Here is a 14,745-nt window from a genome sequence, read left to right as displayed (position 1 = left end):
GAGATGAACAGCAAAAACAATTGTTTTAGGATCTGACATCATAACCTATGAGTTTCATAATGAGACAAGAGCAACGTAACCCCTATCTGACTGAGTAGCACTAATACCAAATTTTTGGTCGATCTCTCATGTATGAGAGGATGACCAAGAGGGGGTAATTGTTAAATTAATTAAATAAGGAGACCATTAACATGATGTGGCTCTAATCGTGTGGTGACCTATGTAAGGAAACAAAATCTAAGCTTCTAAACGCCTCAAGGTTACAAATCATAATGCTAAGGACAACCAATCACAAACAGCCAACTAGGCTTTTAGCTACAGCCAGTCAGTAACTGCCTAACTTTGCTTCTGTCCTTTTTCTATAAAAGCCTCTCCCTGGGCTCCTGTTGGCGGAGTGCTTCTAAAACACTCCTAGTTTGGTGTTGCCTGATTTGGATAGATTTTTCTTCACATAAACTCTTAAAAAAATCTTCTAGATATAAAGGAAAACTCAAAGTTCAAAAGACTTTATGGTATGTCTTATTTGTGTGAAAAAAGAAACAACATATACATTGGTACTTTGGTATATATATATGTGTGTGTGTGTGTGTGTGTGTGTGTGTATATACACACACACACATATATATATGTGCATGGTGTACCTTAGAAGGATTCAAAAATCATCACCGAGAGTGACTGAGAGAAAGTACTTTTAGCTTCACACACTTCTGTATTATTTGAATTTTTACCACATACATTTTGCAATTAAAACAACTCTATATGACTAAAAGAGTATGTAAAGAAGTGGAAAAAGGTGAAGAACCCACATTTTGCATGTACCTTTTATTAGCTATGTGGCTTTGGATAGGTCACCTAAATTTCAACAAATTTGTTTTAATACTGTAATTTGGATATAGAACATTAATGTGAACAATTTAATAAAGTTAATGATGGTGGTTCATGGTAAATCTGGGAAATCACAACACATTAAAAAGAATTTCTCTCTTGTGAAATATAGTGACAATATAGGTTCCGGGGAAAATCATTTTTTATAATTTGGCAATGCCCTCAGAAAGACATGCTCTTTGTGCAGACTATGGGGTAAAAAGTAAAGGGTGTGCTTAGCACTTCAGCCTCCCTCCCTATAGTGTCCAGCTCTGTCTAAGGTTCTAGCAATTGTTGTCTATCTGACCTAGGCGTGAAAGGGAATGGATGCACTTCTTTCTTAAATGCTGGGATGAATGGCGACCAGAGTCATGGGTGATCTTTCTTTACCTGCCGCCCCTGCCATGTGCTCATCCATGCTGAGCAGGAGCTCCCAGGCAGCCGGCTGGATGTCTCCATACATCTCTTCCGTCAGAATTGGTGCTGCCTTGATTAACAGTGATAAAGGAGCAGGCGACAGGCTCATCACCTGGGAAAAGGTGGAAGTCACGTCTTAAAATCATTGAAGACACTGACTCTGGACTCCTCTTGAAACCCAAGTACCACTTCCCTTCCCTGCTTTCCTTAAATGACCTTAAAATACTTTCTAAAATGAAAGCATATTTATTGGCATGGTGTATAATAAACTTTACACCTTATTAGTCGATGTATAACTACAGAAGATATACTAATTTTATAATGCTTTCACCACAAAAACTATTTTGCAGCCACCTAAGGAATAAACTATAGAATAAGCTCTATGAGAAAAGAAAGACTCCAGCCAGTATATCTTTTGTGTTAAAAGTCCTGGTGGACTTTCAAAGGATCCCGTTTTCCTTTCTGTTAGGAGTTGATGTCCACTGAAGACAATAGGCAGCCTCAAATTTGTAAAGGAGTTCCATTCAGAAAGTTAGTTTTTCTAAGCCAGTAAATTTGAATGACATTTTCCCTTTGAAATATTGCATATTGTGGTTATTGCCCTATATTAGGCCACAAACATCCTATTTAATCCATTATTTCAGATAATTTATTTTTTAAAGATTTTATTTATTCTAGAGAGAGAGAGCAAGCATAAACGCGAGCAGGGGGAGGGGCAGAGGAAAAGGGAGAGAGAGAGAATCACAAGCAGACTTGCCACTGAGCGCAGAGACTGAGGCAGGGCTTAAGCCCAGGGCCCTGAGATTGTGACCTGAGCCAAAACCAAGAGTCTGATGTTCAACCACTGAGCCACCTAGGTGTCCCCATTATTTCAGATTATTCAGGTGATAAATGTAGGTTGTGGACAGTCTAGGTCTTTAGCCATTTTAAAAATTTTTCAGAAGAGGCACCTGGGTGGTGCAGTTGGTTAAGTGACAGACTCTTGGCTTCCCCTCAGGTCCTGAGATCAAGCCCCACATGGGGCTCCGTGCTCAGTGTGGAGTCTGCTAGAGATTCTCTCCCTCTGCCCCTCCTGCTCGTGGTCTCTCTCAAATAAAGAGATAAATCATTAAAGAAAAAAAATCTTTCCAGAAAAACAAGCTGTTTTTCACCCCTGCCCCATCCCCTGCCCTGGGAATACAGTGCAATGGTTTAAACGTTAGGTTGTAATAACAATATAACAATGTGTCAAGGACTGCATAAGTAGATAAATATACTGTCTCTTTTAATCCATGCAATAATCCTTTGAAATGGGCCTAGTCTTATAATCCCCATTTTATTTATGTATGAGGCAGCTAAGAGCAAGAGAAATTAAGCAACTTGCTCAAGGTCCCAGAGCCATAGCGGCAGCTGTGGGATTTGAACCCAGAAAATCACATTCTAAGAGTGGTGAGCATCGCCACCACCTGCTGGTGGGGGACTGGCTTCATGGAGCGGGGTGAGTGGGAGGAGGCACGGTTCCAGCCGAGCTCCCCAAGCCCTGTCTGTGGAAGCTGGCTGGCTAACAAGAAGGGATTTTTTTTGCTTGCACACTTGGTGGCACTCTTCCCCACCAATTAAAGGCGTCTTCAGGCTAACACTGTGCTGAGTGGCTCTGGACATCTCAAGCGTTGTAAACGGGATATCTGGCGCCCCCTCCCGATTACTGCTCCATGAACGTTTCTGATCCAGCGGTCAACACCTGCAGTCTGATGTATTTCAGCATTCCTGAGTCCTTTTTCCCTTCCAGGTTGGCCTCTGAAACTCTCTTCTTCAGAGAGGGCGTCCGTAGGCATGACTTCTCTGAGCACTGCAAAGAACATAAGTGATGAAGAGTGTTGCGTTCTCTCAAAAGCCAGCCGGGCTGTTTCCCCCCAATTTCTCCAAACAACAAATTTCATCTAATGGGAGGGACGATGTAGGTCTCTTTGTAGGCCCACACCTGAAAGTGATAAAAACAGTTAATTTTGGAATGAAAGGGAAGTCAGAGATATTTAGCTATGATGGAAACTGGGGTCCAAAGAAGCGGAATAACTTGACCAAGTCACAAAGCTGGCTGTGAGCAGAATTAAAAAAGGACAGGGCTCTCCTGACTTCCGTTTCAGAGCCAGTTATAGTCCATGAAGCTGTTAAAAGCACACATCTTTTAAAAAATTAAGTCAGTTAAAACCCACTCTATCGAATAGCCCCATTACAGGTTTGGATGTTACCCCCTGGCCATTTGGTCACAGAAGAAAGGATGTATTTCCTAAAGGAGTGTTAGGAAGTAAAAGAGAAAAGACTCATCAAGGAAGTACAAGTTCAGAGCATTTATCATCTAGGCCTGAGTTATACGGTAAAATGGTTTCTTAAAAAAAAACCAAACCAAACTCATTTAAAAAACAAAAAACAAAACCATACTCGTCTATAGGCGGCAGCAGCTCTTTTTCCAAATTGTCTCCTGAACCAGGGTCCAGAAGAAAACTGACTTCTGCATAAACACAGAGGAGACAGGGTTTCCTTCCTCCAACCCCCAAATCCCAGGACAGAGCAGCTGGGAGAATGATCAGTCCTAATGTTGACAGGCTCCTGTTTATTTATCTCGAGTCTTGATTGCTTCTACTTGTGCACTCCGGGCTATGCAAAGAGGGACTCCATCCTTCTACACAGAATAAATGCTCATTTGTTTTTCCAGTTCCATGTCAATGAAACACTTTCTCCCTCAAAGCTGAGGATAAAACGGAAATCCTCAAGAATTTTTGAACAGAGCTTCACAATGTTATAGATGGATATATGGGAAAGAAAAGACAAATCTAAAAGTACATGAATGTTCCAAGAAAGTCTTTCAAAACTCTGACAAAAAGAAGACAATGCATCTGGTGTGTGACTGGTATGGAATGAACTTTTAGAATGAATCTACTTCGAAACAAATGAATCAGAGCTCTTGCTGTGTTTTCTAAAGATAACAACGTGGAGGCACATACTTGGGAACACATATCATTTGAGGAGATAAATCCTGCATTACATTTTTTTTTCCTGTGGATGTAAAAACAATATACAGCAAGATCCATGCCTGTTTTATAATTTGGAAACTGTTCTAAAATCATATGGCAATCATTTTCCATATAAATGTAGGGGTGTGTTTGACTTCCTTTTTAAAAAGTCAAGTTATTTTAAAAGGGGCATCTCTCTTATTCTACTTATAAAACTATATGTGCAAATTGCAGAATGTCTGGAAAACACAGAAAACCTTGGAAGAAGAAAACAAAAATTCCTATAATCCTTAACCCAGTGACAGCCATTATTTTGTTCCTTTCAGCCTTTTTTTCATTCTGTGCCTCTTAGCACAATGGTGAGGATGTCATTTATGTGGCTCACAATTTTAAACAACTCATTTTATTAGGATCTTATGATATTTCCCCAGGTCATTAAATATGATTTTCAAAATAGAATTTAAAATATGATTTTCAAATTTTATTACTATTTCACCCTTTTTCCTCTGGCTGGACATTTTGTCTTTTTCAGGGTTACTTTTGAACAATACCTCTTGGTTAAATTATAGGTTGTTTTTAATCAGGCAGATACCAGCTTAGAAGAAAAAGGGTGAACATTCATGTTTGCCTCTGACACTCTGGGAAATGCAGGATTGTTTGATCCTACTTACTAGCGACAGAAGCTACATGTCAAGCTTCTCAGATATCAAATACTTAATATTCTTGCATGCTTCCCTGGGAAGCATGGTGTGTTCTGGTGCCTCATCATCATTAGGATGCTTGTGTTAGAGGAAAGGGAAGGGAACTGGCACCAATCTAGGGTGATGGGCTAGTCACTTCTTCTGAGTGACTTGTCAAGGCTTGAAAGGTTATGTATCAAAGATGCGTACTTGGGTGATGGGCACTTGGGTAACACTGTGAAAGTCCTCAAGTCCCTCTACTGGTGTGACCCCCTAAGTCAGACTGACAAGCCTATCATCATTTGATTTTTGGCTTTTATAACTCAGTGTAAAACTTGGCTAGAAGAGAGCTAGTTGCTGGATGGAGCAGGAGGCTAGTTCTGAAGGCATCTTTTGTTATTAGTGTTTCATGGAAGAGTAAGAAATTTTGCTGGACTGTAAGTTGCATATGCTGTTTAGAATTACACATCAAGCTGGGACCTGTAAGGAAACCCAACACTAGTAATCCAAGACCAAAGGACAGAATGTATCACCAGTAGAGGATGGCATTCATTGTTGAGTCAGTCTCCCAGAGGGAGCTATGGTCAATGGCAGGCAGCTACACAGCTCCAGGAGGTGGCAGGGATCCTGGGGCATGCTCGCCGTGGCATGGTGTAGATCTCGGACCACTGACATTTTCTTGTCTTGGACATATATTCACCATACCTGGCTCTGTGACTTCTCTCCTCATTCTGACCACTATTGACTAAATGTGCAACGCAAAACAACCAATCTTCTGACTGGCCAGGGCTTTATCCCATGATGTTTGGATCACAAAGAGGAAGAGTGGAGCCCACCAAATTCCCGTCCTTCAGAGTTAAGGGACACAGAGTCTGATTCATATGGTGATGGTTGCTGGGACTGAGCAATGATGATGCAAACGAGATTTTCAGGTTACATACAAGATGAACAAAGCAGGCCGAGCTGGTCAGGGGCAGAGATGAGGGAGCAGCTGGAGATGCAGAAAGAAGCAGAGAGGAGAAACTATGCCCATTCTGATATGGACAGCAGCTTTGCTTCTCCTTCCTTTAGGGCTTGGCTCTTTCCTGGTGGGTCCCTGGTTTCATGAGATTCTGTTATGTCCTTTGAAGAAACTAACTATTTGAACAAGTTTCAGCGGGTTTCTTGCAACAAAAGATTACTAACCAGAGAGTCATAATACTTAATTATTTTAAATAAAAAATTTATTTATTCATTTAATAATTCAAGAGTGTTTCTTAGGAGTTAACCAAATGCCAGGAACTGGGCTAACCTATGGGGATGTGCTGTGGAGCAAAACTCCCTTGATGCTTGCCCTCATTGAGAGTGTATCTTACTAGGAGAGACAGTTAACAAATAAGCAAACAAATGAAAAATCATGGTAAGCAGAAAAGGAGACAAATGCCATGAATGAGGATGTACTGTGGAAATAATGTGGTATTTAAAATTTAAGAAAACTGGGGGTGCCTGGGTGGCTCAGTTGGTTAAGCATCTGCCTTTGGCTTAGGTCATGATCTCTAGGTCCTGGGATTGAGCCTCATATAGGGCTCCTTGCTCAGTGGGGAGTCTGCTTCTCTCTCTGCCCCTCCCCCTGGCTTATTCTCCTGTGTGCTCTCTCTCTCTCTCAAATAAATAAATAAAATCTTAAAAAAATAAAAAAAGGAATAAAATTTAAGAAAACTGGAGTCAGTCTACTGAGCTCTCTGGGAAAGATATCTTCCCGGAAATGTATTTCATGCCAAGAGTAGTCTAATTATTTCCGCATAGGTAAGCTAGACCTTTGGGCATCACACATCTTTGACACGTGAATTTGAAAGGGGAGACATTCTAGCAGATGAAATCAAGACCTAGGGCCTGGTCTTGGTCTCACAACAGTGTTTTTCATAGCTTTGGAAAAATATTAGTCCTGCAGGAAAACAGTTGGCCTCTTGCCACTTGCATTGGCTTCACAGAATTTACAGACACTGTGCCCTTTCTTTTTCAGGCATGTATCACCTTTTACCCTCCTATCCTTTTTGGCTGAAAGGAAAAAAAAGTGTTTCATCTACTCCTTTTTTTCATCAGCAAGCACTAACTGAACATTTACTCTGTTTAGAACATAGCATTGGACAAGACACGTATATACAGGAAAAAAATCAAAGAATTCTTTGGTGAAGGTAATACACAGTTTATAAAAACCCCTCAAGCTTGGAAGTGCACTAAAATAGACTAACAGGATGTACATTGTGTCTCTGAGCATTGAAATGTACATTAGCAGATTGATCCGAGTTACATGGGTTACAAAATGTACTAGTTGCCACAAATATATTCTGCCATAAAAACCAATTCAAAAGGAAACAGGAGTGAAATATCAATTTCTCATAAGGCTCCATTTTAATCAGAATCACTGATTTTATTCTTGATTTATTGCCTACTCTATTTTCATTTTGGCCCTAGAAATGTGGGCACTGTTTATTTATGTGACAGATTCAGCCCAGGAAACGGAAACATCATGAGAGAACAAAAAAGAGCTTGCAGAGGAGGCTGGCATTTTGAAAATAAAATGTTTATTGCAGCAGACTCAATACATTTTTTCAGCTCTTCACCTGCATGACTAATTTAAATATGTTAAGATTAGAGAACATTTAACTCTTGCTTTACCTTCTCTTTGTCTTTCTAAAATGTAAGCATGCCTAAGTTTGGCAAGCCTCTTCTGCTGCTTCGGGCCAGTGTCCTTGGTGGGCTAGGGGTAGAGGGCACTCATGAACTAGACAGCCCACTCCGCCGTTCAATATTTACTGGCCCTCTGCTCTAAGAGAGGAACTCTGGTAGGTATCACATAGGAAACAGTGTGCAAGACTGCCAGGTTCAAGTTTATAATTAGGTGGCAGAAGAGAAATAAGGATATAAGGGGCCCCATCTTGCAGGCAGAGTGATCATAAAACTCTCAGCGCTTACCACTACTCAAAGGATAAAGACTAAAATCCTTGCCACCGCCTGGGCGGCCCTGCGTGGTCTGGTCTCTATCCGCCTGTGCAGCGTGCTCAACAGTCCCTGCTCCTCCAGCCACGTCCTTCGTACTCATTCTGTATTCAGTTAACATCCATGCATCCTTCAGTCAAAACTCATTAGTCACTCTATTGGAGAGGTGGTCTGATATCCCCCGACAAGTTCAAAGCCTTGTTCATAAGCTGTCTCAGCACAGTGTGTTTCTTTTTCCCAATTTCACAGCAATCTGAGGCATTAATGTCTGTCTCTTCAACTAGGTTGTGTGTATCATATGAAGACAGGAGCCATATCTCTTTTGCCCATTATTATACTCAGCACATGGTATGGACCCAGCATGTCCATCGGTTCTTTAAAAGTTTGTTGAATATATACAAATGGATGGATGGATGGCTGGATGGCTGGATGGGTGGATGGATGAATTAATGAATGAAGAATGAGAAAAGCACGAGTAAAAGGCCATTGTAATTTAGAGGATGGAGGGAATGAAAACAACATTAATCATCCACCATAGTATGTCCTGTGGTTAACACTGGGAAGATCAGTGTTTGTGACTAACATAATAAAATAAAATTAAAAAAAATAAAGCTAACCAGATGAAAGTTAAAAAAAAACAACAACACTGGGAAGATCATAAATGGTTTCAAGGAAAAGGTGGCATTTGAGTTGGATCTTGAAGGATGTTTGGGTTTGGCCACATACAGATTACAGGTGAAGGAATAGCTGGAGCAGTAAGAAATCTCAGAGCATGTATGGTGAACAATGAACATTAATTTAGGTTGGTATATTTTTGCAACTTCCAACATATATGGTTTTCTCCTAAAACTAAGGGAATTTTTATATGAAGGAGAACTTACCTAAATAAAAAATTATATACATATCTATATACATATATACATATGAATATATATATATTTTTATGACATCATTGACAGTTCATGAAGTTACCCACATTGATCTATTCCCCAATGATTTTCCCTCAGAATATGTGTAGTTTGAATACCATGAGATACAGTAGAGTCTAGTTAAAAAGCTCTGGATTTGATATTCCATCTTTCTAAATTAAAGTCTAGCTATGTATGTTACAGATGTGAACTGTGACAATCTCATCCTTCTGAGCCTCTACTTTTTCGTTTGTAAAGTAGGGAGTACAGTGTCTCTTGCACAAGGTTTATAAGAATCAAAAAGCCCTTTGTCAGTGATATATACCTGCGTTATAGCCTCACATATATGCTTTGAAAAAAATACTAAAAGATCCTATCCCAGAAGGCAAACGGCACACTTATGAGAGGCATGAAATACAGATCTTTTTCTTTCGGATCTCTTGTATTACCCCAAATTTCTTCAATGAACTGTATTATAATTAAAAAAAATATTCCTTTGTGAGTGCTAAAGCATTACAAACTGCTGCCTGACTCAACTGTAAATTTTTTGTTACTGCTCATATTCTCCAGTTGTTTGATTTGAATTTTATCACCTTCGCCCCCACCCCACCAAACCTGGCTTGCAAACTCCTTAGGGGAAGGATCCTCTAAGACTACTTACTTATTTTTTTATTTCTCCCAGAATATCTGGTCTCATATTGTGCCAACAGCAGGTGCACAATGAATGCTCACTGAAATGAATAGGTATTATATCAAAATCTCTTTGTAAAACCACTTGTGAGGAGCAGCTGCAGGGCCAGCCATAAGCACTCGGTCAGGCGTCTTGGCCATCGCGCCTGTTGTGGGGCAGGTGGGTGACCCGGGGCTCCCCCGGCAGGAGCACGGCAGCCCTGGTTCCTGTCTTCAGCTCCTGCCAGCTCAGCTGCTCGGTGTACTTGTCAGGAAAGAGCGGCTGAATGCTTAGAAAATGTAAGAGTTTCTTAAAGTAGTTTCCTCTGGTCTGATTTGACCTAGATTATTATTTATCTGTGAACAGTTGGGCCATTTATTACTCATTCCTTAAGAAGGAACTGATAAACTATGTCAGTTTCCTATTACCACTGTAACAAACCACGGCAAACTTCGTGGTGCAAAACACCACAAATGTATTATCTTACGGCTTTCCAGATCAGATCTAAAATGGATTGGCAGGGCTGGGTGGCTTCTGGAGGCTTAAGGGAATCATCCATTTCTTCACCTTTTCTAGCTTCTAGGCGCTGCCCCATCTTGTGGCTCATGGCCACGTGGCTCATGGCCCTGTGTCCCATCTGCTTCTGTCTGCTTCTGCGTCTCATCTCCTTCTCTGACTCTGACTCTCTTACCTCCTTTTTCACTTATAAGGACCCGTATGAGGACAATGAACCCACCTGGATAATTCAGGATAATTTCCCCTTATTCCCATAGGAAAGATCCCTCTTGCCACGTTAAGGTAACCTATTCACACGTTTAGAAATTAGAATACAGACCTCTTGGGGAGACATTATTCTGTCTACCACCATACCCTACTCATCACCACCACCCCTACAAATTCATATTCATTCCCAGAAATAAAACAAAACCTGGGAAAAGATTCCATGTATGCTCATGGATATGAAGACAAAGCACCTGTCTTTCTTTGCTCACCTTCTATCTTTGTTCGAAATCACACAGATCTGTAACCTGGTTTATACACCTGCCATGGCCTGAAATTGGCATTTCCAGAGAAAAGATTGCTGCGACATCATCTTCCCTATCAGAGGCATATTACCCTGTGCCCCTTCACTCACCTCTTTCTGTTTCTTGCCCCGGAGAGCCACACCACTACAGCTGTTGCTCTCCCGGAGGGAGTCCACGGTGTCTCCGTAGAGCAGCTTGATGGCTCTGACCAGCCGGGCGCAGGAGCGGCTGTGGTGCAGGTAACAGTGAGGGTGGCAGTAGTCAATGTGGGTGCAGATGAAGCTCTGTTGATTGCACAGCAAGATCATGACCTGGAACACACACGTCCCTGACACTCAGCCAGGCAATCAGGGTTGAAACCACAGTGAGTCACTAAGTCCCGCAAGAAAGCAAAGTGTTACAAGGCTTTATGTACTTGGCTTCTTGGCTCTCTCCATTCACACTTGATAGAAAGAGCTTTTTGAAACAAGAAAAGGTTAAGTGACCTCGAAAAACTCAAACCAATTACTATGGAGTGCATGATTTCCAAATAGTTTCAAATAAAGATTCTAAACTTAAACCACATTATTTTTGCAGCTCTTGTGTTGTAGAAGGAGCCAGGTAGAAGAGCATCAACTGGTGAGAAATTCTGTGCCAAAGGATTTGGCTGGCCTTTGACAGCCGTGGGATGTTGTTAACTCCAGCCTACCCGTGTGGAATTGAAAACACTTCCGCATCTTCTACTTTGGCCTAAAACCTTCAACTGAGCCTGAACCCAACTATAATGCTTCATTTCTTCTCTCTACAAATTAATTTTTCTCCAGCTTTTGAGCGATTCTAGCTCTTGGGGTTTGATCTGGCTCAAATCCTCCCATCACCTAGACTTCCCAAGTGGGATTCAAGAACTCAGTTGTTTTAAAGGATATGCTTCTTTTAAGATAAGGAATGAAGGCCTTTGAGTTTGTAACTTCTGAAGTTGCCTTCCTAAAAAGACAATAACTCTCCAATGTCCACAAGGCTAGTCAAATATGCATAGAATAATCTCCTGAATGTGTCCATCCTTCATAAAACCATTTCCCACCCCAACACCTAATCTGTGAGAGACTGTGTGCCATATTGGATGGAGAACATAAAGTAAGTCTATGTGGACAAGGCCAATCAAACATACTAGGTAGGGCTGCCACGTATTTCCTCAGGAATGAGAGGGTCTGCTTACTCTGAGGTGAAGAAAACAACAATAACAATCAACTCCACACCCCCGTCAAACTCAGATAACAATATCTCATACTCTTCAAAGTTAAAAAAAAAAAAAATAGGTGTTGTCTGAGCAGAAATCCAGATCTCTCCTGAGCTTCACTGAACATCCCTGCTATTCCTGTACATACTGGTATGAAGCAGGGCACATATAAGAACTGTAAGGTTTCCCTTGTTATTCTCAAATCTGGATACTAAAGAGAAACACCAAGAAAGTTTAGCAACAACAACCGAAACCAAATAAATACACAAACGATCATATGACTGGACTTTAGTTTAGAAGATTCTGATTTAGTAGAATATCTGGGGTGGAGGTGATCTAGAAATCTGTAATTTTAAAGTTATGCTCAGGGACGTCTTTTTGGTAGATATATTTTGAAGATGATCCCCAATGATCCCACTTTCTGGTATTAATGCCTTTGTGAAACCACCTCCTGTTGAGTATGGGCTGGCCTAGTGACTTGCTTCTAACCAACAGAATGCAGCAAAGGTGAGGAGTTATCACTTCTGTGAGTAGATTGCACAAGACACTGACTTTTCTCTTGTTACCAGACCCTCCTTTATTGGCTTTGACAAAGCAAGTTGCTATGTTGGAAAGGTTCACAGAGCAAGGAAATGAGGGTGGCCTCTGGCCAATAACGAGCTAGGAATTGAGGCCCCCAGTCTAACAGTTCTTGAGTAACTGAAATTCTACCAATAATCACATGAGCTTGGAAGCAAATTCTTTCCCAGTCAAGCTTTCAGACGAGACCTGAGTCCTGTCCAATACTTTGATTGCCATCTTGTGAGAGAGTCTAAAGCAGAGGACCTAGCTAAACTGTGCCAGGATTCCTGACACCTAGAAACTGTAAGCTAATAAATGTGTGTTGGGTTTAAGATACACACATCTATATTAATATATATATTTGAATATATATATTTGGATGCATAAGATTGCATTCAACAAAGGCAGTCAGGACCTGAAAGACAAGATATGGAGAGAAAGGGCATTGACTGCAGTAAGCACAGTGTGAGCACATGCCACATTTCTCCTTCAGGCATAAGTGGCCGAGGGGGCAGGCAAAGCTTTAGGCAATTTCATGAGAACTGGAAGATAAAAATTGGAGTTCAGAATTGGGAGTAGAAAAGGGAGGTTTGGAGAAATGAGACTTGGCACTTGCTTTCTAGGCATTTGTTGACTGAGTAGCTAAGAAGCCAAGCAGAAACCAGCTGACAAGCAGAATGGAGATTTTGACAGTTTCAATGTGATGGAGAAGCAAAACTGGAGTTTCTGCCCCATCAAGACTGGGGGCACACCCCAGACTTTCACTGGGAACCTTGGAATGCTTCATACTAGGAGGGGTGTGTTGGGAGGAGGGCGGGGTGTCGGGGGGTGGGAGGTGGATAGCAGTACTACAGGTCAAGTCAGCTTTGTCCTTGATAGGACTGAGGAGATCTTTACTATCTGCCAAAGTATAGGGTGTGTCCTCTCTGGAGGGAGACAGCATCATTGGGAGCCTCTATAAGTCTACAGTTTTGTTTTTTTTTTAATTAATAGACTTTGTTTTAGAGCAGTTTTAGGTTTACAGCAAAATTGAGCAGAGTGTACAGAGAGCTCCCAAACACCTCCTGCCTCCACACATGCACAGTGGCCTTCATTATCAACATCTCCCACCAGAGTGGTACGTTTATTATAATCAGTGAATCTACACTGCCATGTCACTATCATCCAAAGTGCTTAGTTTACATTATGGTTCACTCTTGGTGATGTACATTCTATGGGTTTTGACAGTTGTATAATGGCATGTATCCACCACTGTGCTTCTATAATTTTTCACCCACCATACCTGGTAGTCAATGAAATCACTAGGCATATTAAGGAACAGACTAAGAGAAGCTAGTAGATTCATATATTGGAGTTATCAGTCATGGATTTTAAATGTGTATGATCAAAATGAAAATTAAAAAATATTTTAACTGAATGATAATGAACATATGATGTATCAAATGCATGATACAGCTAAAGCTGTTCCTAGGGAACATGTATAGTTTTAAATGAGTAAGTTATCAAAGTGGTTGGAAATCAGTTATCTAAGTATCTATATCAAGAAATTAGGGAATGAAAACATGTTAAACTCAAAGAAAGTAGAAGGAATTAATAAAGGTAACAGGAGAAATTAACAAAACAAAAATCAACCATTCCCCGAATGACAAAACCCAAAGCTGAATCTCTGGTTAATAAAACTGACATACTTTTGGCAAGACTGATTAAAAAAAAAAGAACGAAAGATATAAGCTACCAACATCGGAAACAATAAAGATACATCATTGTAGATCCTACAGAATTTAAAAGGATTTTAAGAGAACATTATAAATGCCTTTTTGCTAATAAATATAAATATTTGGATTAAATTACAAATTCCTAGGTGGGGAAAATGTGCTCGAATTGTTCCCAGACGAAACAGAAAATCTGAATGGTCTGAATCATATTACATAAGTTGAATTTGTAATTAAAAACCTTCCTACAAAGAAATGTTTAGATCTAGGTTTCTACTTAAAGAAGAAATAACACTGGTCTTACACAAATACTTCAAGGAAAACTAAAAAGCATTACTTAAGGAAATTTAAGAGGAAATTTGAGGGATAGGACATAAATTAATAGAGGGATAGACCACTTTACACATTAGAAGACTCAAGAGAATAAAGATTTCACTTCCCCAAATATGAAGTGATGCTTATATTTGCTATAAGGCTGACTTGAAAGCTTTTTTATAGAAATTAACAGGTGAGGGGCACCTGGGTGGCTCAGTCGGTTAAGTATCTGACTCCTGATTTTGGCTCAGGTCATGATCTCAGGGTTGTGAGATCGAGCCCTGCATTTGGCTCCATGCTGAATGTGGAGCCTGCTTAAGATTCTGTCTCTCTCTCCCTCTGCTCCTCCCCTCCTGCTTACTTATGTTCTCTCTCTAAAAAAATAAAAAGTTAATAGGTGATTCTAAA

General features: G+C 40.5%; 1 protein-coding gene across 4 annotated transcripts in view; it reads right to left on the bottom strand.

The window, feature by feature from the left end:
• UNC80 (unc-80 homolog, NALCN channel complex subunit) overlaps positions 1 to 14,745 on the bottom strand; it is a 225,023-nt gene that overhangs the window by 80,726 nt on the left and 129,552 nt on the right. For all 4 annotated transcript variants that reach the window (XM_035726865.1, XM_027590728.1, XM_027590727.2 and 1 more), the window contains 3 exons: positions 10,644 to 10,844; positions 3,002 to 3,109; positions 1,255 to 1,393 (listed from right to left, as the gene is read on the bottom strand). In XM_035726865.1, the coding sequence (XP_035582758.1) occupies positions 1,255 to 1,393; positions 3,002 to 3,109; positions 10,644 to 10,844 (448 nt within the window). The remainder of the gene's footprint in view (positions 1 to 1,254; positions 1,394 to 3,001; positions 3,110 to 10,643; positions 10,845 to 14,745) is intronic.

The sequence above is a fragment of the Zalophus californianus genome, chromosome 3 (assembly GCF_009762305.2).
Source record: "Zalophus californianus isolate mZalCal1 chromosome 3, mZalCal1.pri.v2, whole genome shotgun sequence".
Lineage (NCBI taxonomy): Eukaryota > Metazoa > Chordata > Mammalia > Carnivora > Otariidae > Zalophus > Zalophus californianus.
The sequence above is the reverse complement of the archived record's forward strand: the minus strand, read 5'-3'. Positions and strand labels throughout refer to the sequence as shown.